This window comes from Aspergillus karnatakaensis (genome assembly GCF_047715665.1).
Source record: "Aspergillus karnatakaensis strain CBS 102800 unplaced genomic scaffold BJY04scaffold_47, whole genome shotgun sequence".
Lineage (NCBI taxonomy): Eukaryota > Fungi > Ascomycota > Eurotiomycetes > Eurotiales > Aspergillaceae > Aspergillus > Aspergillus karnatakaensis.
The window spans coordinates 249,684-272,597 of record NW_027395759.1 but is presented as its reverse complement, the minus strand read 5'-3'; the positions used below and the strand labels follow the sequence as shown (position 1 = coordinate 272,597).

The following is a 22,914-nucleotide window of genomic DNA, read 5'->3' as shown; positions in this document are numbered from 1 at the left end:
AAATAATCTAAAACTAGTTAATAAATAATTAGCTTACTAGGATAAATAACTAAGCTAGTTATAATTAATAAAATCTTAGAATTTAAAATAAAATTATTTATTTTTAAAAAGATTCTTTATTATATAATAAAATCTATTAAAAACTAGTTAGAATATAATTATTATAAATATATTAAATACTTTATATCTATATATAATATCTTTAATTATATCTTTCTTAACTTTACTAATTTTATATTAAATATCTTATAAAGTAGCCTATAAATTATTTATAAGATAAGTATAATATATATTCTTAAATTATATACTTATATATTTATAGATTTTTACTCTAGAATATTAATAAAATAAGCTAAAATAAAATATTTTAAGAAATAAAAACTAGCTATAAGGCCTATTATAATATTTTTATTAAATATAATATTAAATTTATTAAGTAATTAATAATTACTAAATGAATATTTAATAAATACTTATATTACTAATTATATTCTTTATAGTTTCTCTTTACTAATTAGAAGGTATATTTATAATATAACTATATATTATTAGATTAATTACTAGATATTTAAAAAGATTATTATTATATTTTAATTTTAAAACCTTTAATAGGTTTCTCAAAATATCAATAAATAGAATTAAGATATTTTCTTCCTTTTAATTAATTAGTAAGTATTTAGTAACTAGTTATTAATAACTTACTTTATATAATTAATTACTTAATTTACTTTTAATTAATTAAAACAGATCATCTTAGAAGAAAAAGCTAGGATTTTTAAGATTTATTATAAAATAATTAATAAGTGGTTATTAAGTACTTTAAGAATTTATCTCTTAAATTAAGAAAAGAAAAATTAAAATCTAAATTAAAATTTAGGGAATTTATTGTTATTTAAATTTTTTATATACTAGGAGTAATGTTAAATTCCACATAGTTAACTAACTCGCGAGTGGCGAGACCTGCTTTTAATATTGATGCCACCTACCCTCTCGTGCATGACGACATATACAGCCCCTCTTAAGCTGACTAAGGTCAGTAGCCGCCCTGTATCTATATCCTTTCTAAGATAACAAGATCTACTATCCTACCTCTTGTTTCCCTCTACCTCTTAACCATTTAATATTTAAAAGCCAAAACATGAGTCCCCTAATAACAGCCGTAACATAATTCTGACCACCCTAGCCACCCTTACCTAACCCCAATCTAACCTTGACCCAACATAAATCTTGAGGGAATATGCCCTGTTTAAGAACAGACCTTACGGTTCCTAGTCATGTGGGGTGTGAACGTAACGTCTCCCGTTCCCATCTGAACCAGCTCAGGAGGATGCAACTTTGGAGCTAGATACCACGTCACTCGACCCTTGTTTGTCACCTATATCATGGGCAATCCCGCTCCCCATTGATCTCTCCTTGCCTCACACTTTCCGCTTCCGCCGGGAGCCTCGACCTCGCCCTCTACTTGACTCTTCCTTGCGCGGGAATTCGACGACCCGCAATGGCCGCTGCTTTTGTCGTATTGCCCATCATTGTTGCCGAGGCAGGGGCTGTGGCGACGGAAGCGGCCGTGGTAACCACCGGCACAACATTGCTGGCGGCTCATGGCTACAAGCTGTTCTGTAGTCTCAAGGGCCTTTTCGCAGCCAAAGGTTCAGCTGGAGCTGTCGGGGCAGCAGCCAAAGCATACACGGCCACAACGGCTGCGACGACTGCCACTACGATGACTGCTACTGCAACCGCAGCGACCACAGCAGGTGCGACTACTACAGCCACAACCGCCACGGGGGCCGCCGCCGCGTCGACCACGACGACTACTGCGGCTTGGCTGGGTTCGATGGCAATGACGCCCATGGGTGTTGTTGTGATTGGTTGTGCCGCCGGGTGTGCTGCCTATTACGCCTACGTAAGTGATGGCCCAGACTGTACAGACTCCATCCATGATGCTAATCTTTCTCTCGCGGATCAGCGGGCGTATAGATCATGGATGGGTCCGGGAAAGAAGCCCTCCGAGGCGACCCCAAAGAGGCAGGACAAAGAGAAAACCAGCCGCCCAACTCCAGAGCACGAGCCACCGCCAGGGCTTGGCAAGCCGGTCCTCATCCCCAAGAAAGAGCTCGAGGAGCTGCTCGAATCCGAAGGGAGGGAGATGTACGAGAAGCTTAAGAAGGTCCTCAAGAGCGAGAATCCACGCAATGTCTGGTTCAACAGGGACTACCGCATTGATCCGGGTCCGGCTGTGCGCGATAACCCGAATTTGAAGACGTGGAATTTTCAGGTGCAGCGGGATGCGGTGTCCGGTGTGGCTAGAAGGTTGAAAGATCTGTTTGGCACGCATAAGAAGCTCTTTCGGGATGTGTTCAATGTGGCGAAACCCCCTGCGTATGATGCCTGGGTCAAGCGAGTTTTGTCAGTGTTTTAGTAGTTCCCCAGTTAGACTAATAGGCTGAGGATCATATTGAAATTGGAGTATAGTTGGTCGTATAAGCGTGGAACTTCATCTAAAAAGGTGACTGAAACCCACGCTGCCAAACAATATGCCATAGGATTGACGAAGACAATTCTACCGAGTTTGGTGGCATGCGTTGGCATGGATGATTCACAAGTTGCGGATAATATTCCCTGCATTCATATTACCTACTGGAGCTTGTTTGACCCCACAAACGTTCTAGCTACTTTATTCTTTCTGATGTAAGAGAACTCGCTGAGGGCTGCCCTGCCTCTTTCAAAGAATGGTAACTTGCTACGAACATGTCGGCCGGAGCCAGGGGCTCCAGGCCTTGCACAAACATTCTTTTTACTATTCCACTAAACATTCCCCTTAGGACTCACAAGATATAGTAATTAGAGCAATAATATTAGATAAAACCTCCTTCCTTTTTTACTATAGGTGTTTCCTGTACTGAAATAGTGTTGTTTCTGCAGTTATTTAGAATGCCAGATCTCTCAGTTTCCCCAGATCCTCCCTTAGATCAACATCCGGCTCACAGAACATGCCAGCGGCTTTTTCATCCTTGTCACATTCGCGGCGCAGGGAGTCTAACACAAGGTGCTTGCTAGCTGGTTTTGGAGCGATCATTCAAGATAGAATCATGACTTCTACCGTACAAGTTGGGTTAATTATACCATATTATTTTCAGGCACCGAATACCGTCGGCATTTCTTGCTTTGCTAAGTTAGGCTCTTGAAATATTGACAGTTAGGACTTCCAACTGTTTGCGATTAACAATCTGTACTATCTCAAAGCTACCGTGGTCGATTTCATGGCTAAAAGAGCGTATAAACCATTCCTAGACGATACGAAGGCCAATAAATAGGTTGAGGAGATCATCAGATCCCACCGCCAGCTGACGGCCATGGGCGTCACGACATGGTTCGTAAAAGCGGCAGGCTCCCTGTCGACACACGAAATGTAGGCCACGTGAGACCTTTTTATGCCGTCCAGCTACCTGCCTTTTACTCGATATTCCGCAATAACATGGTGGATTTGAGGGATCATTGCCTCGGTCGTCAACGAAACATAAAAATTTCTTGCACGGGAAGCACTTCCAGTAAGGACGGCCGGCATTTCCATTGCGGTTGGACCGTCTAGTCTCTTCTTTAGTTGCCCGGCGACCGCAAATTCCGCACGCTGGCGTGATGGTAGGAGCTGCTAAAAGCTCAGTAACTCGTGCGCTCGAAAGATCAAAAAATAGGGTGCGCTATATCCGACATCAGTAAAATAGTCTCACAGTATATCTGCGACACACACGCCCATAGCTGGATCACCTGGTGTTAATGAAAGATCCTTGAGGAACAAAAAAAGTCGATGACACGTAGGACTGGAAAGCGTGTCACCACAGGTATGATCAACGATGGTCTTAGAAGAGCAAAACTGTATTTAACCAACTTAAACGAGAGATGGTCTATGTCCGGGGTTGTCTTAGCATTTATAACGAGGGGTGGATAGATGCCTTTCACCACCATGCCGGCATCTGGTAACTGAGTATGAAGGAGCATATTTTGATGTTGGTTGCGCAAGGACTTGGTGTGGGATAACGCCAAGTACAGTAGTCAAATAGCTAGCAGACCGGCCGCATAATCCTAGAGCCAATTCCTTAGAATGATTACGCGTAGGGATACTGGACGGCGCAAGGGTTTGCATGCTCTTGCGCATTGTGTAACATGATAATATCTGGTTTCAAGGTAAGTCAGTCTGTCCCGTTAGATTACCTCAGCAGGCCATAGGTATGACAAGTTAACTAATAAGTCAAGTTTCCAGCTATCGCTTGGAGAACCTACCGGTCATGCACTGGACTCGCATCTGAGGAGCTGGAAATACGGCCATCAGGCCCCGTTTTGATCATATACTAGCATATTACCGAGATTTGAACATAAACAAACACAACATCGTCTACCAATTCATAGCTGGCGCTACCGAAACCGAAACGGCATTACTCGTTACTGTCACTGTCATCATCACGAACGGTTCAGACACCCACACCACTGTATCAAATCTACTCCTCGTCCATGTCCCAAGACTCATCGCTATCATCCTGCCTCACCAACGCCGCCAACTCCGGATCCTGCGCCGCCATCCGCATTAGCTGCCCGAGCAACTGCTCCCTGGTAACAGGTGGGTGGAACGGACCCTGGCGCGGATCGGCATCTTCAGGGTTATCATTATCGTCGCCGTAGAACGGCCCGCCCTCAAGATCGGGCATTTCATATGGATAAATTTGGAAATCGACCTTCGTGCCCTTGAACACGTTCTGCAGAGACAAAAAACACTGCTCAGGTGTTTGGCCGCGAGGGACGATCTGTCCGGGTAACTTGATTGGTTTGGTAATGTCGAAGGCGAGGACTTTGATTTCTGTTAGCTTTGGGTACAGATTGGCTTTGACGTCGTTCGCGATATGGGTGATCATTTCTCTGATCGAGGAGTTGCAGTCTGTTATGTCGAGTCGCTGCACGGCGGGTGAGAAGCGTGGGTGGGGCGGGAGGATGGCGTGTTGGAGGAAGATTGTTTCGAGGTTCGGAAACCCTTCGAAAGAGGGGATTTTAGCACGGCTATTGCAGTAGTCTGCGTAGGCTGCTGGGTGGGAGACGGCATCTGGGTCACGGGCGTATTCGAGGTGGACGTGTTCGAGGGTATCTCTGTGAGGGAGGAGTGCGGCGTGGAGGTCTTCGGCAGTGAACTCGGGCGAGTTTGGCAGGGCGTCGAGACGAAGGTCCATCGGGTCGACCTCGAAGTTTTGGTATGTGAATGATTTGACGCGTTTGCAGGCTGTGAGGAACTTTTGGAGAGAGGGAGCGTCGATGTGGCAGTTGTTGAAGGCAAGTTCCTGAGCGGCGAGGGAGGAGGGGCCCCAGGAGTCTGGGAATGTGTTTTCAACCAGGTCGCCGCATTCGAATGTGGGTGAGAGCATTTTTGGGGAGCTGATGAATGAGTCGTAGAGGGCGATGTTGTAGCCGGCATTTGCGTCGTCCTCGCAGGTGATCCATAGCTGGTCGAGGGAGGAGAGAAAGGACGGATCTTGGGCTCGAGTCTCTGAGAGGAAGCCTTGGAGGCGGGCGAGATGGGGGATGCGTAGGGCGCGGAGGTTGGGAGTTTTCTGGACAAGGAGAGGGATGAGAGCGCTAGGATCAAACTGCTCTAGAGCCTTTATCCACGCTTTCTTCGTTTTGTTCGATATGGGTAGGTCATTGACCGCACCGATGAAGATCTGGAGCTCATCAGGCGGAGGCAGAACATCGTCTAGGAGATCAATGCTGGCTGTCCTGACATACTGCCCCAGCTCCGGACGGACAACGACAGCCTTGGTAAACTGCACGAGAGGTTCCACCGGGTTATCAACAACATCATCATCAAAGGTAAAGTTGCGAAACAGCAATGGTTGAGCTAGGTCGCGGAATTCCTGGGAGACCAGACAGAGGTTGTACAGCTCTTGCGGAGTGGGGTCGTCATCCTCTCGCTCCAGGTCGTCGTGCTCGGCGATGAAGTAGAAGATCCGGTCGAGGAGTTCGGTGGGGAGGGACTGAAGGTGGATCATCTTGAAAACTGTCGACTATCTGATCCACTTGACAAGAATGATATCCTGAAGTTGGTTTATATTGAATCGCGTGTCGCGCGTGGCTTAAACTTTGGAACGCGTCGTGTTGACTGTCGTCCCCATGCGGCCGTTAGGGCACCAAGATTAGGGCATGACGTGCACGGTGACGTCACGAACCCAAGCTTCAAGTTTATAACGATTCAGTCTGCCATCTTTTCAACCAACCTGCATACCTCAATTCACTGATCTAAAACCCTTAATACACTACTAAAATTACTTTCCTATTGTCTCGCCATGCCTGAACTCTACTCCTCCTCCCGCAACCGCCGCAGCGACGAGCTCGCCAAACTCGCCGACCACCACATCCAACACGACCTCAACGCAGACGACCGCGAAGCCTTGAAGTCCGCCGCAAAAAAGGTCTCTCTCTGGACGACCGTCGGCTCAGCAATTGGCATTGGCCTCGGTCTATACACCGCTTTCCGACTACGCAGCTCGCGCAAAGCATTCTTCGAGGTCTTCCGCGCAGCCGAGAAACCCACCCAGATTGTTTTTGCAAACGGCCGAACTGGTGCGTTTCTTTTAATAGGTGTCCTATAAGTAGATTACTGACTCAAGCAGAGGCACTGCCTGACATCACACCTCTCCTGAAACCCTCGACGTTCGGCGACTTCGCGACGTATTTCTTTGCCTCCGCTGGCGGTCTCTTCCTTGGAGGAGAATTAGGATTCTTTGCTGGTGCGAGCAGCGGGAGCAGGAGTATTACGGGCAATCCTGCGCGGCAGAAGCGGGTGGAGGATGCCTTCCGGAGCTTCCGGGCCGATATGCTACGGAAGGAGGCGGATGAACTGGATAAGGGGAGGTCCGTGACGGAGGAGATGTTCTAGACTTTCCTTCCAACAGCTAGCAATGTATAATATCTTGTGATATATCCTGATGACTTATGGCGCTTCACTGTATTTTAGATCAGACCATACAACATGAACCTACCTCGCATTCCTTACCGAGTAACCTCCACCGTCCTCCCCTCAACAGCACTCAATCTACACAGCTCAATCAACCTCATCACAAACGCCGCATCAGTCGGCTTAACCTCCAGCTCCGCCTGTCCACCTGAACAAATGACATCATGCACATTCTGATAGAAATGCTGGTACCCCCCACGTGCACTCTCCCACGACAAAGTCTTGACACCCTGCCCATCAACAATCTGCAGCGTACCTGATCGTTTCGTCAGCATATGTGTCTCACGTGTATCGCCCGAAACGCAGTCTATAGAAAGAACGAACTTGTATCCCGCGTCTCAACCCCATACCCCTCATCCCCAGGCCCAATACCCCTCTGTAACTGCTCCTCCTGCCCATCAAGCCCGAACTTAACCCACCGCCCTTTCGTCCCGAGGATCTCGAAGCGCTTTTGCCTGTCGGTGACGGAGTACTGCGTTGAATGGAGCTCGACTACACCTAAGACAGACGCGCGTCAGCCACTCAACCCCACATTCACCATCCACAACCCCATTGTGAGTAGGGAATAGAAAACTCACCATTAACCCGCTTAAATGCAAGCAAAATGATAAACCCATCATCCACAAACCCGTTCTCACACACACTTTTTCCTGTCACCTCATCAAAAAGGAAACAGGTTACAGCTCTTGGCGTACCGAATAAGTTGACTGCCTGATCGAGTAAATGGCTACCAAGATCAAAGAGCATCCCGCTGCCAGGAATACTGGGTGCGAGGCGCCACTTTCTTGACTCGAGTGCTGTGCGGGAGTTGGGAGCGCAGTCGAAGTGAGAGCGAAGTCGGGTTATTTCTCCGAGGGGCTTTGTGGGATGGGACAGGAGGGAGCGGAGGGTCAGGAAGTCTGAGTCCCAGCGTCTGTCTGTAGGGGTTGATTTTAGATGTAGCTTACCGGCAGTGGAGAAAAGGGAAGGCAGGGAGAGACCTACTATGATAGACAGCAAGGACCAATTTCGTCCTCTCTGCTAGATCCGCGAGCTCAGCTGCTTCTTTGTATGTCACGGTAAATGGTTTCTCGACGATCACTGTTCGGTCCGTTAGTCTACTTCTAGGTAATCCTCCCTCTTTACCTGGTTTGGTATTCTATTTCATAGAATAAGAAGGCTGGCTCACCATGCTTCCCACCCTTCAACGCCGCCATAGTGAGCGGGAAATGAGTATCGTTCGTGGAGGTGATGACAACGACATCCACATTTTTATCAGCTATTGCCTCGTATGCATCGTGGTAGATCTTCGCGTCGGGAAAGTCGCTTGCGGCAGAATTGGTCGGTGTTGGCTTCCGCTGCACGATTGCATAGAGTTGATACCCCGGGTTGTGTAGGATGAATGGTATATGGAATGTTTTTGCGGAGAAGCCGTAGCCGATGATGGCGGTGTTGAGGGGGGCCATTGCGGTTTTGGACTTGATTAATTTAGGTATGCAATGAAGTTGACCTTGGGGTTTATGTCGATCTTATATCTACATGGTGGATCGGATTTCATTTCCCGTAGGTTATCCACAGCTAACTAGTGCGGGGTCTGGCCGGAGTGCTAGGATGGAGGTGAGATCCTATCCCCCACGTAGATACATTGATGCAGTAACTATGAGAGTAGCGATATAGAATCTAGTGTTTAATATCTACCACATCGGTTTGACCGTAGCTATACCCCCAAAACTCGTGCTTGTCCCTCATTCTCCTGCTCGTAACTAGCCTGTTCCTACTCTCCTCAATCACCTCCAAAACTCAATACCACCCACCCCTTCGTTATACACCTACTCTACAACGGAGCCGATCCTCTTCAATTCCAACAAGAACGCATGGCTTGTCGACGGCAAATGCCCGCTAGCACATTCTGCTCACCGTCTTATACAGTTTCAGTTTAGTAGATGGTGGGCTAACCAAAATATAGCACGGATATTGCGGTTGATCAGGGAGAGGCTGTGTGGATGGTCCATTCGCTGGGTGTCCCGGGGCGTGGGCAGACGTTTGAGTATTGGGTTGTCAATGACTATGACGCTGTGGAAGGGGCGACTCTCTACGGCTGCGGGAGAAGCTTGCGGACTTTGTGAGTGTTCATCTGCGCGGGTATATGGGAATGCTGAACGTCGAGACGATCGGGGGCATGATCATCGAGATGAATTTGCGGATTGCGGCGCAGTGAGCGGGTCTGTATAGTGCTGGGGTGTTGTCTGCTGTTGTGGGGTTGTATTGTGGGCAGCAGTGGACGGGGCCTCGGGCTGAGTGTGAGTATGAAAGGGAGGCGGAAACGGGGTACAGCGTCACGCTGTTCGGTGATGAGAAGTATGCGTCTGTTGCTGCTGGAATTCCGGTGGAGATTCTACAGGAGATGGAAGGGGCTTTCGGGGTTAGCTCTGTAGTGGTGGATTATGATCCTGCTGTTCCGTTGCAGTCATGGCCTAGGCCGGCGGGTGGGTTCAGACTGGCAACTGTGAATGGGTTTGATTTGGAGACGTCCTTGGCTGCGAGGGGGGTGGTTGAACGGTATCTATGTGAGATTTATGACGACCAGCATACGGGGGATGTTGGAGTATCGATGGGGCATGGTAGTCGGCTAGATAGTGGCCCTGCATCAACGAGCCAACAAGTGGTCCTCTTATAAGGTGTTGTATCCTTTAGCAGTGAGCTTGGTCTCTGGGAGAATAGAGAAGGCAATCTTGGGCATGAGATCTGGCCAGAACGTGCTATGATGTTATCTAGGAGGAGAGGTTAGCCGGGCGGAGGACTGAGTATATGTCACGTTGTTCATTGGCCTGAGGTCGAGCTATTGCCCGTACCGAGTGGGGGATTAAAAGTGGGCTGGGGAGTCAACCCCGGATTCAGGAGCTACTTTTCGTGGATGTAGTTATCGGGAGGGAGCCTTTTCTCGGTGTCCTTTGTTGGAGGTCCCCTTAGGGTGAAACCGGTGGCTGGATTAACAATTCCGGAAGATTTGCTTTGGACAGTCTAGTAAATAGGAATATGTGTTTGGGCTCGAAAGACTGGAAACTGGAAGCTGGAAAGTGGAGAGTGGTTCGTGCAATAGCTAAAGAACGCAGGGTCAAGACGTAGGACGCAGCTTGTCAATTAGAGATACACTTTGCTGGGTGGAGATGTTGCATGCCTTGGAGAGGCTCCCTCGTAGTTAACCTACGTCCCATTCTGATGAGGCCGTGTAATCCGGCTGTCTGATGCTTCTGGTTCTACGTCTAATATGACCTTTCAGTTGAAAACTATGCCACACACGAGGGCAAGGCTGACATATGGCAATGGCAGGAATGGACTCTAGGCAAGGATCTTGATTAGCAAAGAGCTGTAGGAGAAATGCGGTTTATTTTGTTAATGTTGATGGTTCGACCACTACGTCCATGCCGATGATGCCAGATCTATTTTCTACGATGGAGCCCCGCAATGTGACATGAGGCCTCACAAATATCCTATCTCCAAGAATCATGCAATGAGAAGAGCTGTAGAAGTGGGTTTGCCTGGCTCTCATGTTGGGAGACCACGTCCGTAGCGCCAGAGTCTTCTCGACCACGTGCCAATGCAGGGGACATCAACAACAACATTGGAACTAGGCAACCATACTCGTTTCGATCGTGATGCAATGAGTACATATATGAAAGCTTAATGTGCTTGCTGCCTACGGAGAACAGTTCCAGCTCCTGACGGAAAAGACTGGAAACGACTTCCGGACCAGACCCTTATCCGAACATTCCAACCACCTGTCATCACGGGAAGCAGAAGTTTAACTAAACTATTGATACGCCAGCAGAGCTCCAATCAACTTCTTTGGGTATTGCTTTCTGCTCCTAAGACACGTAGCACGGTTGTATTCTTCGAGCTAGCTGAAACCTGCTCAGTCCCTCAAATTGATAGCGGAAGACCACCGGCCGTCCTAATAACAAGCCCACTTGCTTCGTGCAAGAAGCCCAAACGTAGGCAGCACTGGTCCCGGCCGTTTAGTAGCGGCGTACACTACGTAATCGACGAAGTATCTCGAACAAACCATACTGGGACTGTAGCCTGCGGAACCTTCCTCCGAGGAGCCGACCTCAGTCAAGTCACGCCTGCCCAGTGACGCGAAGAAACTTGCTCATGTTACTCAAGAGGTGACAGCACCTCTGCAGATTGCACGCTTATCTCGCGTGCTTCCCATCTGCCACCATCTTGCCATCTGCATCTATCCTCGCACCACCCATCTCCACGTGTACGAGAGATAAATCATCATCTCACCATCAAACCTATCATCTCTTGAAGCCAAAATGACTTCTAGAGATAGAAAACGCAAGCACGAAGACGGATATTCCGATGTAGAACCCAAACGCAAGAAGCTTGCTGGCACTTGTACTGGGACTGAAACTCAACGCCTCGATCCGATTCTACACATGACTCTGGATAGCTCTCGTGAAGCCAAAACACCTTCTCGAGACAAGAAGCGTAAACGCGAAGAGTCACATGTTGAGGCAGCGCCCAAAGGGAGGAAGCTTGCTGGCTCTGAGAATACGACTCGACGCCTCGATCCGATTCTGCACTTGAATCCGGACGTCATAAACACCATACTGGACCTTCTCCCTCTCGCTGACGCCATCAAGTGCCAGGCCTTGAGCAAGCCTTGGAAAAACACCGTTCAAGACTGGATGACTACAAGCCGAGCAAGAATCGGAAAACAACTTCATCCTTACCCCGGAAGAAGCATCTCACCGTCCATCTGGGCTGGGCTAACCGAGTCTGAGATCAAGCGACATGGTGAGTGAGCGCTCCCTGGAACTAGTTAAAGTAGTTAACAAAACCAGCGTCGATAGCCCACAACCTCCAAAACGCAAACGCGACATCCTTCATCGACATCAGGGGCACGGACTACGTTTCTTTCGCCGGAAATTTCTGCGCAAGACGAGAGGTCATCGCGCAGGGCTCCAGCGATACGCTCAGATGGGAAACCATAAAGCCAGAAAAGAACCAAGCAAACATTACCAGTCGACCCCTCGTAGCACCCTTTTTGAACAACACACGTCGCGCCCTGGCCAAGCATGCCGCAGTCGTACAGCTGCAGGTCAACGCCGAAGGCCTGATATTGCTCGATGTTTTGTACCCCAGGCTATACGAGCGATGGTAAGATATCAAAATCCAACCATACCACACGTCGCTAAGCTAATGTGCCACGCAGGGCAATCGTACACTCGCCACTCGAACGCCGTTCAACTTTCGAACGCCGCATCGACTACACCGACGAGAATACATGCATCCTGGGCCTCGGTCGGACACGTGTGTACATCGCAGAGCGCAACCGTGCTCCGGAAAGATCTTCCCACCCGCATGATATCGTGGCATACAACCTGGCGTCTGGAGATCAACTCTACCGCATCACCCCGCCATCCGCTACATCAGACTGGTGCGGCGTAACGCTGAACGCCTACCTACGGCGCCAGAGCTGGGACAGGAAAGATAAAAGAGGCAGCCACTCGCGCAGCGTGGTCTACGGAGCGGGCAACGAAGAGTTGCCCATCATGACATCGGGTACCGACGTCGATTACCTCAATTTCAATCCCAGCACTGTGCAGCTAAACCAAACCGAGATCATCCGCGGCAGCGACGGCAAGATCGTGCATACAATCCTATTCTCGCCATCACGAACCCAGCCTTGCGTCACGGACCCGGTCACGGGGGAGGTTTATTTCATCTGGTCGCCATGTGAATATCAGCTCTACTCCATCCTCAAAGACCACCCTGTGTTCGAGAAATACACCGCTATTGTGATTCGAGCATTCAACTACGACCCTTCCGACACTGAAGAGCAGAGGACATCCGACGCACGAGTCATCTTCTACGACGAAACAAAAAGCAGGTCGCAGATAATTCACCCAATGGCCATGGTTTCCATCGCTTTTGAACCGACTCCAAGCTCAAAATCAAAAGAAGTCCTGAGGATCAAGAGACGACCGTGCGTCCCAACCAAAGACGCGGCGTTTAACCAGGCTGCGTCCGCAGTGGTAGAACATCTGTTTCCAACGGAAGACGTGGCTGTCGCTGGGTGCTTCAAACTGGGACAGGCTAAGGCAGTTAGTGATCCTGTTCTATCCAGTAACGGCGACGGCAGACAGAAGAGGGCGAAGATTGAAATCAATCATCAGGAGAAGACGGATTTGTATCTTATTGATGCGGAGAGTGTGTTGGTGCGTTCACGGAGTGGGAGTGCACTTGTCAATTTTGGATAGTTGGATTGGAGTTTCATCTTTACGACTTAGAGGTATTTAGTTCTGCTCATGCATGTCTGTTAATATGTTTGTCTCCTCGCGGATGTTGAGAGCATCAGCATAGGCTTCTCTAGTCTAATGCAACTATTCATATCAATTCCACAAATAGCTCGCTTTGTGGGCTTTTAACCAGGCAAGCCGCAGAGAACTTCCATAACTTGTAGTACGATAGGACCGCAAGTAATAAGCCGTAGTCAAGCATAGCGCCTATATGCCAAATTCTGTAGAGGTATAGCTACCTTAGATCTAATAGCTTGTTAACCTAACCTTAGCTCGAGGCAATTCTGTTATCGCAATGCAACATACTTTCGCCGGTGCCTGGTGGTTAGGCTGGTTACCGGACCGTTATATGCATTCCATTGTAAAACAGCCGTTGGCATTGCTTGCCTTCTGGTGCTTTGAGCACAATAGCGCAGCCCCTGGCATAGAGGCATTTCCGGAATTCGTAAATTGCAATACAAATAAGGGCGTGTAAAGAAGGTTTACTCGTGATATTATCCATTCTTTGGCTTGTTGTAACACTGTTTCTGGGAATATATAAAAGTCAACTCCTGTCTCTCACCTTTCCCCCTCCCGAATGGTTTGCCACACATGTTCAGAGAAATCAGGGTTATCGTTATCTTGCTATGGGTGTCTGTATAGCGCACAAGGGTGAGAGCTTTATCTGGTTGCCCTCAGCGCTCAGTACCATGTCTGTGACGGTCTCCTTGTACGGTCAGCTGGCATCGGCGTCGGCGTCGGCATTGGTCTCGCTAAGCAGATCCATGATATCCTGATGACCCTTTTCCTTTGCCCATGAGAGTGGCCTCCACCCCCGATTATCCATTATATGCGGATCGGCGTTCCTTTGAAGAAGCAGCACCACAAGGCTTGAATGTCCGTACTCTGCAGCTAACGATAATGGTGTTTGCCCAAAGTTATCCCTTGCATCTGGGTTGAGTCCAGCACCAAGCAAGCGAGTGACAACCTTCATTTGTCCATACCTTGTAGCCCACAATAGTGATGTCCGTTTGTAACTTGGATCAGTCTTGGAAAGGTCAACACTGTTTGTCGCAAGTAGCAGTCCCACAACGTCGTTGTGGCCTTTCGCTGCAGCATATAGTAGAGGTGTCCAGCCGTTACCATCCACCGGATCCGGGTGAGTATTATAGTCGAGTAGCAAGGTTATAACACCGAGACGGCCTTTCTCTGCTGCCTTTAGCAATAGTCCTTCCCAGAACGTGTGCTCCTGAAAGAGTGACCTGGATGTTTCTTTGGTGAGGAGCAGTTTCATTACATCCTCGTGTCCATTTTCTGCGGCCCGTGACAGGGGTGTGTGGGAACTGCTGTCCTTCGAGCATGGATCGGCATTCTTGGTGAGGAGCATCTGTACAATGAGGAGATGTCCGCGGAATGCTGCATGGGATAGTGGAGTCCGCTTATTCGTATCCTGAAAGTCCGGATTTACCTCTGCCTTGAGCAGTCGTTCTACAACCATCTTGTGGCCGTGCTCGGCTGCATATGATAGCGGAGTCCGCATATCTTCGTCCCACGAGTCTGGATCAACCTTCTCCCCCAGCAGCATCTCCACAGTATCAATATACCCGCCAGCGGCTGCATATGATAGTGGAGTCCGGTGAACTTCGTCCCTCAAATCCAGATCAACCATACTTCGGAGGAGTAGCTTTATAACATGCGTATGACCATTTTGAGCTGCCATAAAGACTGGTGTCGCCTGGCTCTTACTCCTTGAGTGCGGATCTGCGTTGTGCTCAAGTAGCAGCTTCACTGTATGCTCATGACCTTTTGCGGCTGCCCATGTTAGTGGTGTCCAGCCTAGTTTGTCTCTTGAGTCCGGGTCAACATCCTCCTCGAGCAGCAGCTCTATTATACCGTTATGACCACTAGAGGCTGCATATGATAGCGGCGTTCTACCATTTCTAGCAATCGAATCGGGATTGGCCTTCCATTCCAACAATAGTATCACAAGCTCAGTATTTCCTGCTTCAGATGCCCATGATAGTGGTGTTCGGGGCCCCCAGCCATCATAGCCCATTTCCCGCTTCCTCTCCGTCGGATCAGGTAACGGACCTTCGTCTGGATTGACACGATTGTTGAGTAGTAGTTGCACGATATCTCTGTGCCCCTTTTCTGCAGCCCAAGAAAGTGGCTTTCGTACATCATCCCACAGATCCTCCTCGCGCTGTCTCTCCAGCCTCTGTAGCTTGAGTAGGTTCTGCTGCCAATCCCACAACCGACCACGCTGAACCTTGAAGTCTTCTCCGAACAGATATACCGAAAGGAATTTCGCCCTTGTGACTTCGTCATATACCATCGAGGGTATACAACACTGCGAAGTTTGTTCCATCTCTTTCAAAATCCAGGATATATAGGCATTAGTAGCTGCCAACTCTGCTGTAGCGGTGGCATCTGTAAATCGGGTATCTTTGAGGCTGTATAAGTAGCGACTGAAGGTGTCCGAACATTCTGAAACGGCAACATATTTGTTTTCACGGATAACACTTGGATAGAGAACTGGTACGAGGTTGGTAAAGATCATTTGAGCCTCCCAGAATTGGCCCTTTTCAATTAAGATAAAACACCACTTTAGAAAGCCGTCCCACCGATCTTCAGAGTGTTCGTTGAACTGTGGTGGCTGAAAGTATTTCTCATCGATAACAAAGGCCGAAAGTAGTAATAAGATCGACAGATAGATCTCAAGAGTATGTATCTAAGAATATAAGTACGCAGCCAATCAGACTATAAAACCCATATCATACCTCAATCTCGCTGAAGTGTCGAGGGTCCCTTTGGACATTGTTATGCCAATTCTCAGCAAGCAACAAAGCAGCACGAAGTTTGGATATTGTTTCGTCGGATTGCTCCTGTGCCTTGTCTGGTTCCAAAACCACATTAACGTCCGATAGTGCTTTCATTAGCCCGAGTAGCACCTCTTGTTCCGCAGAAAAGTTGGCAACTGCAGGCAATGTAGCAAGTATTTCTGATAACTTTTCGAATGAACGTCTTTGAAGAAGCATATCCGCATATTCGACAAGTACTGGAAAGGACGCCAGGTATGTACTCAAATTCCGGTTGAACAAGTCTTCAGCGTCTTCGAAGAGACCAAGTCTAGATAGGAAAATGAAGTCCTCCAACTCCTCAGGGATGTCCTCGACTATTTCGAGGTCCATATCCAGGATCGTCTGGTTTTCGTATTGACTTTGCGGTATGTCTTTGTCCATGATTTAAGTGGTTTGTTAGATGAAAGAGTAAGTTCGGCCGTATACGGATTTTACGGCGGCGCCATAACTCGGCATGTTCAACTGCATCTCTCGTCGAATCTTACTCACGTGCTGATTGTTTGTCCAGCTACCCCGCTTCCTACCCCGCTCCAATGCCCAGACCAAGAATGGGTCACGATGGAGAACGATTACTGCTCTTTGAACCATCAATATCTCGCGTTGGACCGTTTCCGCATAAGCTTCTCCCTGCGACCTCATTGAAATGTTCCAGCTTCCCATTCGAAGAACCAGACAAGGCAGATATCAGTCTACCTACCCGCAGCTGCAACAAGAAGCCGGAAGGCTGACAGCGAGCCCACCCCCAGCTCCAACTTCAAATAGTAACTCGGCTGTGGGGACCGCAAATCCAACTAGAGATCCTGTTTTTATAGGGAGTAGGGAACATGAAACTGTCCGAGCGACCTGCACCCTACTCGGAGGCGATGACTATCGAACGGGGAGGTTCAATGAGAGGGACGCTTGCGTACTGAAGTTCCTCACTTCCCTCGAGCACGGGAAATATAAACTCGACCGCGCCTCTGTTGAACTTTACTTCTCCGAGCACGGGCCAACCGACGAGATTGCAAACTCGGACTTGGTGATCCTCAGAGAACCCAGTCCGATAAAGCCAATCCGTGGTCCCCCAAGATATGAACTCGTCAGCCAAAGGGGCATGCTAAGTCCGGGGTTCCAGTTTGGGACTGGGGGTGGTCAGCTGGGAGAGTACGAGCGAACATTCCAGACGGAGTATGTCCGCTATTGGGAATACACTTCCATGAGACGTGAGGATAGGCATGGGGGGCTTACCATGGTAAAGCTGTCCTGGCGTGCAGATGCGGGGGATCCGGAAGTCAGCCATGTCGGACCGCTATACTGTGGTGTGGTGGTAGGTCATGCTGGTCGTGACTTTTGGGTGGGCTGCAGGGTTGAACTTCAATTGAGTATCCCTTGGCTTAAGCGATTCACAGCACGCTCGGCCTCGAACAATGACGGATATACCTTTAGATCTATACCAGTGCATCCGACGAGCACGAGCTTGAGAACCGTAGTTGATGGACTGGACGAGGAGATATCCCTCCTTATGAGTTCGCATGGCCATCCCAGCATCAATCAATAAAGTTCTCGTCTGAACTAGCACCAATGATATAGCCCAGTTACTGCTACCGTGTTGGTATATAATTAAATATTTTACCATCGCGGCCTATGTAGCGCATCTTGACCCTATATTAGGCCTATTCAATGCATGTAATGGGTTGGAAAGGGAGGGCAACATAACGTGCTCAGTGATCTGATAGCGCATGCCACTCCACGAATGATAATACAAGTAAGCATTTTACCGACGCATATATATTTTTGTCTAAGAACCGTGGAATGGGCTCTTCGTCTGCGCCTAAGAAGTCTAGGGCACTAAATCGCAAGTAATGCGCTGAGTCCGTTCACCACTATGCCCCCCTTTCACTTTGGCCCAAGCACACACCGTATAGTACCAGCTGGCCGCACCAAGAAGATGCTTTGATGCGATGCGGTAGTAGGGATAATCAAGCCGTAGCCCGCTCACAAAATCCAAGCCCTGTCAAGTCCGAGTACAGGGAAAGACCGATCTATCACCAAACTACACTAAGAGAGAGGACTATTTTCCCCTCGCACCATTATCCCTAGAGGCCCATTTTTATCTATAAGCACTTCTCGAACCTCACATCATGAATATCCAGACATTCGCTTTCTCAAGCGAGAACAGGCTCCTTCAACGAGGCCAAAATCGGAATCATAATCACAGTCCCGACAATCGAAAACACTGTTTAACGCAACTCCAATCAGCAATCCTGGCTTGAATAATTTCGTATCACACCAGAAAGAAAGAAACCTACCAGGCAGCGCTCGAAACGCACTAAGAAAGCACGCCCTAACGACCCCCCTCATCTCACCTGGAAGCCCATTCGCAAACCGCACCTCGTTCAGTATGCGGTTGATAATCTAGTGAGAGAATTAATTAGCTCCTCATCAACAACACAGAATCCACAACCCAGATCAAACTCACCATATCTTTATCAGACAATCCACTCCCACCTAACCCCCCCACCCCCATCAACCGACGCTTGAAATCCCGCTGCACAAGCGCACTCCCCACCGCAGGCCCAATAATACTCCCCACCTGCTGGCTGAGATAATACGTGCTGATACAAACACTCAGCGTCCCCTGCGGTGCTGTCGCAGACATGCCGACGAAGAGAGCCGGAAAGAGGATGCCTGGCGCGAAGCCAGCGATAAGGAGGAGGATTCCCTTTGCGGCGTTGAAGCCGTGTGGGTATGTTAGTAGAATTAAGGTGTAGATTGCTAACGTAAGCAGGGTTGAGAGGAGGGTCATGTTTTTGAAGCGTTTTGTGCTGGATGCCTCGTTAGTGTTCGCTTGAGTTGAGAGGGGGAGAAGGTCGGGGACGATTGGGAGGGGAGGCTAACTATTTAATTACCAGGCCAGAGACAATACTTCCGATTGAGACGCCGAGGGAGGTGGTGACGAGCCAGATGGCAGCCATGAAGTCGGAGGTGTTTTCGGCGCGTATGAGGTAGGGGACTAGGTTGCTCACTAGCTGTACACAGGTAGATGTGCGTGTCAGCAGAGGGTTTTATAAGTTGCAAGGATAAGCGCAAGGGCGGGGATAACGCACCGCGAATCGACTGGCCAGTAACAGCACCTGCAGGATCCAGTATCTGCCTATATTTTGCGCGAGCATGCGCACGGGGATGATTGGGTTCGAGGCCCAGAAGAGCTCGATCACGACGAGCAGGGTGACTCCGGATAGGAATGCGAATGCTAGCAGGATGGTCTCGCGGGAGATTATGTCGTCCTCTGTGCCGGCCGCTTGGATCAGAAAGAGCATAACGAGGATTGTGCCGGCGAAGGAGACGAGGCCTGCGATGTCGAGAGTGCGGAGGAGGGAGCGTCTTGTCGGCGGCATGGGAGGTAGATCCTCTTGCGAGTCTGATTTGTTCATGGATGACGGGAGGCGGTAGCAGGTGAAGAGTGTGCAGAGAAGAACCAGCGGGACTTGACCGTAGAACGACCTGGGGAGTGAGAAAGCGCAAGCTTGACAGAGTACGAGGACGTACCATCTCCATCCAATGGTATCAGCTAAGAATCCACCTATTGGCGCACCGAGACTACGCCCGGTGATACTAATGGAGTTCTGGTACCCTCGGTATAGAGCGATGTCTTTGGTTGGGAGTAGACCTGGGCCAGGGGTCAGTATCCGTTTTTCTACTACACCGAGAGCACGAACTTGTCAGGATCACAGAGACAACCACACTGATCCCCGCGGAACTGATGCCCGTGAGTACCCTGGACAGTACCAGCTGCGTGATCGACGTACTCGCACCACTACACACATTAGCTGCGATACGCAAGGCGCCTGCTAACCCACCATGCAAGACAGCTCAACGCGAACAGGATATAAGAAGTCAGGAGAACATTCTTCCGCCCGTAAGCCTCCCCGATAACGCCATACTACAATGTCAGACTTGATTGTCTCTGTACTCTGCAGCCGGGTGACTCACAGCCGGTAGGGAGAGACAGTAGCCGAAGTTGTACGCAAGAAGAAGCCACGACCCCTCGGAAAGATGGTGAAACTGCGACGCAATGGAGCTATACGTCGATATAACGAGCGACTCGTCGGCGCTGGCAATGAAAATGCCTGGTGGTGTTAGCTCGATGCGAGATACTCGAGGCGTGACTCACCAAGAAACGCAGCGAAAATGATCAAAGTATCAGATTGCTTCTCATTGACAGCCTCGCATGCGCCCTCTTCTGTGTCCGCAGACGGATTCAACAGGGGCGAGTGCTCTGAGACAGTCATTTTGACACTCTGAACCAAATACACTGGAGGGAAAAAGATCAAATTCAAGGGACAGCGGAGGTTAAAACGACCCGAGTCAGAGGAAGGAAACCACGCTAATGCCGCACGACGTGCTCAATTGACAAATATGATGGCGTGCTTCCGTAGACAGCTCGCGACTGGTCCCGCGAACGAGACAATCCCTGCGAGGATCTGGAGGAAACTTGGCAGCGGTGATTCCGGGTGAGGCCGAGCTGCTGGTGAGAGACATTTCTGCGGGATGACTGCATTGTGCTTTTCATGGCCAATGATTGTGCGTGTTGTGCTGGAGATCTCCGAAGGGCTGCCGATAGTTCGCAGCTGAAATGCATGTCAGCGGGGTCTAGCGAATGGGATCGTGCACCGGGTAAGATGTTGGAGATGATCGGCCGAAGCGAGGGGCTGGAAGCTTGGATCTCACGGCGCAGGTTGATTACTACGATGTCGGTCTTTGAGGCCTTCTTGAACCAGAGCTACGAAATGCACACCAGACAGTGTAATTGGGACTCTCTAGTTGGTGATTGAGGTGTCTGAATGATGGAGACCTAGTTACCTATAGGCCATAACCAGGTACTACGACCAATCGATCTCTTTTCAACGCACGACTGCTTGCTTATTGCAATCGTAACTCGAGGTTAGGTCCATAGCAGCACTGATGGAAGTGAAGCAGTGCGATAAGCTGATCCAAGTTCCAAGTTCCGAACAGAGTAGTAGAGAGGGTAGTGTGGATAGGTCTCGACATGATGCTGTTGGATAGCATTCAATAGAAAAGACTATGCGCCACCACAAGTATACCACCATCAGACTATTAACGTAAGGTAATGTCTCTGAGAAAGACCTCCGCGCCCCATTCGATATCGCTCAATACCGAGCATAACTCCCTACCATACTCTATGCCTCACGCGCCATCACCCTCCTCATCCTCGCCCTCATACTATCCGCAGCATGCTGTCGTCTATACGCCTGCACACCATCAACCGCCTCAGAAGCACGGACATCAGGACCCACACCCGCCCTCTCCAATTCCGTCGTCGACAGACTCGTCCACCCAGGTAGCGGCGGCGGGGGCTGAATAAAGGACTCCGGGACGCGGATAGTGGGGCTATCATCCTCATTTCCCTCCTCAGTCTCCGACCAAGAAGGTGAATCCAAAGCTGCACACGAAAACGAATCAACCCTCCAAGGAACACTATAAACGACATAATCCAACTGCCCGGGTCGAATCTCATCACGAACCCATCGCTTCCCATTAAGCGTCGAACTCCCCCTCCACTGCATCCTGTCCGCATCGTCAGGCCTCGCCGTAAGAGTTTTCCCATCATCCCTCCTAAACACCCATTTCTCAGCCGCCTGCTCCACAAGAATCTGCACCTCCTCCTCCCGCCGAAGTATCATCTCAAACTCAACCCGAAACACCCTCACGCTCTCCGGAAAGACCACCGTCTTAACCCACTTCCCATTAATCCACAGCGGGCGCGTGTCCTCCCAGTGCCAGAAATCCGTATACCGAATCGTCAGCGTCACACTCCTAGGCCGTAGAAACGGCGTGTCCAGGACCCGCTGGAACGCCGCCCCGGGCTCAAGGATATACAACTGCGCAAAGACATGCAGGTTCCCTGTCTCGACAATCTCACCGTGGACGGTTGAGATGAGTTCGAGCGATTCAGCGAGATCTCGCCCGAAGCGCCATGGATGGCCGGGGCCCTGCTGATGCGGACGTGGATGCTCTTCACGAACTCCCCTCCTGCCCGCGGTAGCGAAACCACTGCGGCTGTTGCTGCTACTACCGAGGATCGTCGTTGGTCCCCTTGCAGGTGCGCGATCCTGCGCTGTGAGATAGATGATATGCTCCGCCAACGCAAACGGGAGGAACCATGTTTCTGCGTAGACCTGCTTGCAGGTGAGCAGCAGGGAGGTGGAGGTTATATGTGGTGCTGTGTGACCCGGGCGGTGGTAGTATGTTTCTTTTTTGTAGGATCGGGCTGGGTCGGGGTTGGGGTAGGGGGTTAGAACGTAGGTGTAGATTGCGTGGCGGAGTTCGGGGGGGAGGGTTGCGAAGAAGGGAGAGGTGGATTGGGGGGTGATGGTGGTGGAGGTGAAACTTGGGGGGTGCAGGGGTGGGATGGACATTTTGGTAAGAGTTGTTTGGGATGGCTTCTTGATGCTTTTTAGATGTTGAGGTGATGGAGATGAATGAGGCTACAGTGGCAAGTGGGAAAGTTTAGTGCGGGGTCCCGCGGCTGCCTGGCATGACGTTAGTCTGCGATTATGCACCACCTGTGCTGGATACCATCATGGAGCTGCCTATGCCTATCATGCTGTATCGAATTGAATGGGCCGGTAGATACTGCGCTTCTATTGGAAAAGGCTGTTTCCTATCCAGTCATTACGGAGTAGGAAGACGTTCTGTACTGACGTGCCGAGACCCCGGAATATATCGTCCAGTGTTCTATCATGCCTGGCAATCCTCAAGTTCAGCTAGTCCAACATGTCGAGATCCAATC

At 49.5% G+C, this 22,914-nt stretch overlaps 12 protein-coding genes across 12 annotated transcripts; 7 read left to right on the top strand and 5 right to left on the bottom strand.

The window, feature by feature from the left end:
- The first annotated feature begins 1,101 nt into the window (after positions 1–1,101).
- On the top strand, positions 1,102–2,718 carry BJY04DRAFT_196361 (uncharacterized protein). Its single transcript, XM_073712348.1, has 2 exons — positions 1,102–1,903; positions 1,967–2,718. The coding sequence occupies exons 1-2, from the start codon at positions 1,499–1,501 to the stop codon at positions 2,417–2,419; spliced, it is 858 nt and encodes a 285-aa protein (XP_073568175.1). The 5' UTR covers positions 1,102–1,498; the 3' UTR covers positions 2,420–2,718.
- Positions 2,719–2,882: 164 nt separating this feature from the next.
- BJY04DRAFT_196360 (uncharacterized protein) lies at positions 2,883–3,532 on the top strand. Its single transcript, XM_073712347.1, has one exon. It carries the CDS (start codon positions 2,991–2,993, stop codon positions 3,183–3,185), a length of 195 nt encoding a protein of 64 aa, XP_073568174.1. The 5' UTR covers positions 2,883–2,990; the 3' UTR covers positions 3,186–3,532.
- Positions 3,533–4,309: 777 nt separating this feature from the next.
- On the bottom strand, positions 4,310–5,234 carry BJY04DRAFT_196359 (uncharacterized protein). Its single transcript, XM_073712346.1, has one exon. The coding sequence runs from the start codon at positions 5,211–5,213 to the stop codon at positions 4,494–4,496; it is 720 nt and encodes a 239-aa protein (XP_073568173.1). The 5' UTR covers positions 5,214–5,234; the 3' UTR covers positions 4,310–4,493.
- Positions 5,235–5,487: 253 nt separating this feature from the next.
- Positions 5,488–6,079, top strand: BJY04DRAFT_196357 (uncharacterized protein). The gene has a single exon (XM_073712345.1). The coding sequence runs from the start codon at positions 5,563–5,565 to the stop codon at positions 5,875–5,877; it is 315 nt and encodes a 104-aa protein (XP_073568172.1). The 5' UTR covers positions 5,488–5,562; the 3' UTR covers positions 5,878–6,079.
- A 244-nt stretch (positions 6,080–6,323) lies between these two features.
- Positions 6,324–6,916, top strand: BJY04DRAFT_221293 (uncharacterized protein; the record flags this gene model as incomplete). Its single annotated transcript, XM_073717072.1, has 2 exons — positions 6,324–6,600; positions 6,651–6,916. 2 exons carry the CDS (start codon positions 6,324–6,326, stop codon positions 6,914–6,916), a joined length of 543 nt encoding a protein of 180 aa, XP_073568171.1.
- On the bottom strand, positions 6,801–8,439 carry BJY04DRAFT_229879 (oxidoreductase; the record flags this gene model as incomplete). The annotated part of the gene is made up of 5 exons (XM_073719152.1): positions 6,801–7,250; positions 7,319–7,492; positions 7,573–7,911; positions 7,979–8,074; positions 8,163–8,439. 5 exons carry the CDS (start codon positions 8,437–8,439, stop codon positions 7,030–7,032), a joined length of 1,107 nt encoding a protein of 368 aa, XP_073568170.1. The 3' UTR covers positions 6,801–7,029.
- A 2,558-nt stretch (positions 8,440–10,997) lies between these two features.
- Positions 10,998–12,047, top strand: BJY04DRAFT_196351 (F-box protein; the record flags this gene model as incomplete). The annotated part of the gene is made up of 1 exon (XM_073712344.1): positions 10,998–12,047. A coding segment is annotated over exon 1 (488 nt), but the record flags the coding sequence as incomplete, so codon positions are not given.
- A 166-nt stretch (positions 12,048–12,213) lies between these two features.
- BJY04DRAFT_196350 (uncharacterized protein) lies at positions 12,214–13,299 on the top strand. The gene has a single exon (XM_073712343.1). The coding sequence runs from the start codon at positions 12,535–12,537 to the stop codon at positions 13,240–13,242; it is 708 nt and encodes a 235-aa protein (XP_073568168.1). The 5' UTR covers positions 12,214–12,534; the 3' UTR covers positions 13,243–13,299.
- Positions 13,300–13,803: 504 nt separating this feature from the next.
- On the bottom strand, positions 13,804–14,524 carry BJY04DRAFT_196349 (ankyrin repeat domain-containing protein). The gene has a single exon (XM_073712342.1). The coding sequence runs from the start codon at positions 14,252–14,254 to the stop codon at positions 13,997–13,999; it is 258 nt and encodes an 85-aa protein (XP_073568167.1). The 5' UTR covers positions 14,255–14,524; the 3' UTR covers positions 13,804–13,996.
- Positions 14,525–16,709: 2,185 nt separating this feature from the next.
- Positions 16,710–17,754, top strand: BJY04DRAFT_196346 (uncharacterized protein). The gene has a single exon (XM_073712341.1). The coding sequence runs from the start codon at positions 16,765–16,767 to the stop codon at positions 17,656–17,658; it is 894 nt and encodes a 297-aa protein (XP_073568166.1). The 5' UTR covers positions 16,710–16,764; the 3' UTR covers positions 17,659–17,754.
- Positions 17,755–18,265: 511 nt separating this feature from the next.
- BJY04DRAFT_221289 (major facilitator superfamily domain-containing protein) lies at positions 18,266–20,392 on the bottom strand (the record flags this gene model as incomplete). Its single annotated transcript, XM_073717071.1, has 10 exons — positions 18,266–18,336; positions 18,410–18,515; positions 18,580–18,925; positions 18,999–19,129; positions 19,208–19,604; positions 19,650–19,770; positions 19,820–19,917; positions 19,961–20,043; positions 20,094–20,230; positions 20,275–20,392. 10 exons carry the CDS (start codon positions 20,390–20,392, stop codon positions 18,266–18,268), a joined length of 1,608 nt encoding a protein of 535 aa, XP_073568165.1.
- Positions 20,393–21,044: 652 nt separating this feature from the next.
- On the bottom strand, positions 21,045–22,584 carry BJY04DRAFT_196343 (uncharacterized protein). The gene has a single exon (XM_073712340.1). It carries the CDS (start codon positions 22,538–22,540, stop codon positions 21,302–21,304), a length of 1,239 nt encoding a protein of 412 aa, XP_073568164.1. The 5' UTR covers positions 22,541–22,584; the 3' UTR covers positions 21,045–21,301.
- Between the last annotated feature and the right edge of the window lie 330 nt (positions 22,585–22,914).

Coding starts and splice junctions, on each gene's coding strand:
- BJY04DRAFT_196361 (XM_073712348.1), top strand. CDS start 1,499: ATGGCCGCTGCTTTTGTCGTATTGCCCATCATTGTTGCCGAGGCAGGG. Junction 1,904..1,966: donor GTGCTGCCTATTACGCCTAC/GTAAGTGATGGC, acceptor CTCGCGGATCAG/CGGGCGTATAGATCATGGAT.
- BJY04DRAFT_196360 (XM_073712347.1), top strand. CDS start 2,991: ATGCCAGCGGCTTTTTCATCCTTGTCACATTCGCGGCGCAGGGAGTCT.
- BJY04DRAFT_196359 (XM_073712346.1), bottom strand. CDS start 5,213: ATGGACCTTCGTCTCGACGCCCTGCCAAACTCGCCCGAGTTCACTGCC.
- BJY04DRAFT_196357 (XM_073712345.1), top strand. CDS start 5,563: ATGCGTAGGGCGCGGAGGTTGGGAGTTTTCTGGACAAGGAGAGGGATG.
- BJY04DRAFT_196350 (XM_073712343.1), top strand. CDS start 12,535: ATGACATCGGGTACCGACGTCGATTACCTCAATTTCAATCCCAGCACT.
- BJY04DRAFT_196349 (XM_073712342.1), bottom strand. CDS start 14,254: ATGAAGGTTGTCACTCGCTTGCTTGGTGCTGGACTCAACCCAGATGCA.
- BJY04DRAFT_196346 (XM_073712341.1), top strand. CDS start 16,765: ATGTTCCAGCTTCCCATTCGAAGAACCAGACAAGGCAGATATCAGTCT.
- BJY04DRAFT_196343 (XM_073712340.1), bottom strand. CDS start 22,540: ATGTCCATCCCACCCCTGCACCCCCCAAGTTTCACCTCCACCACCATC.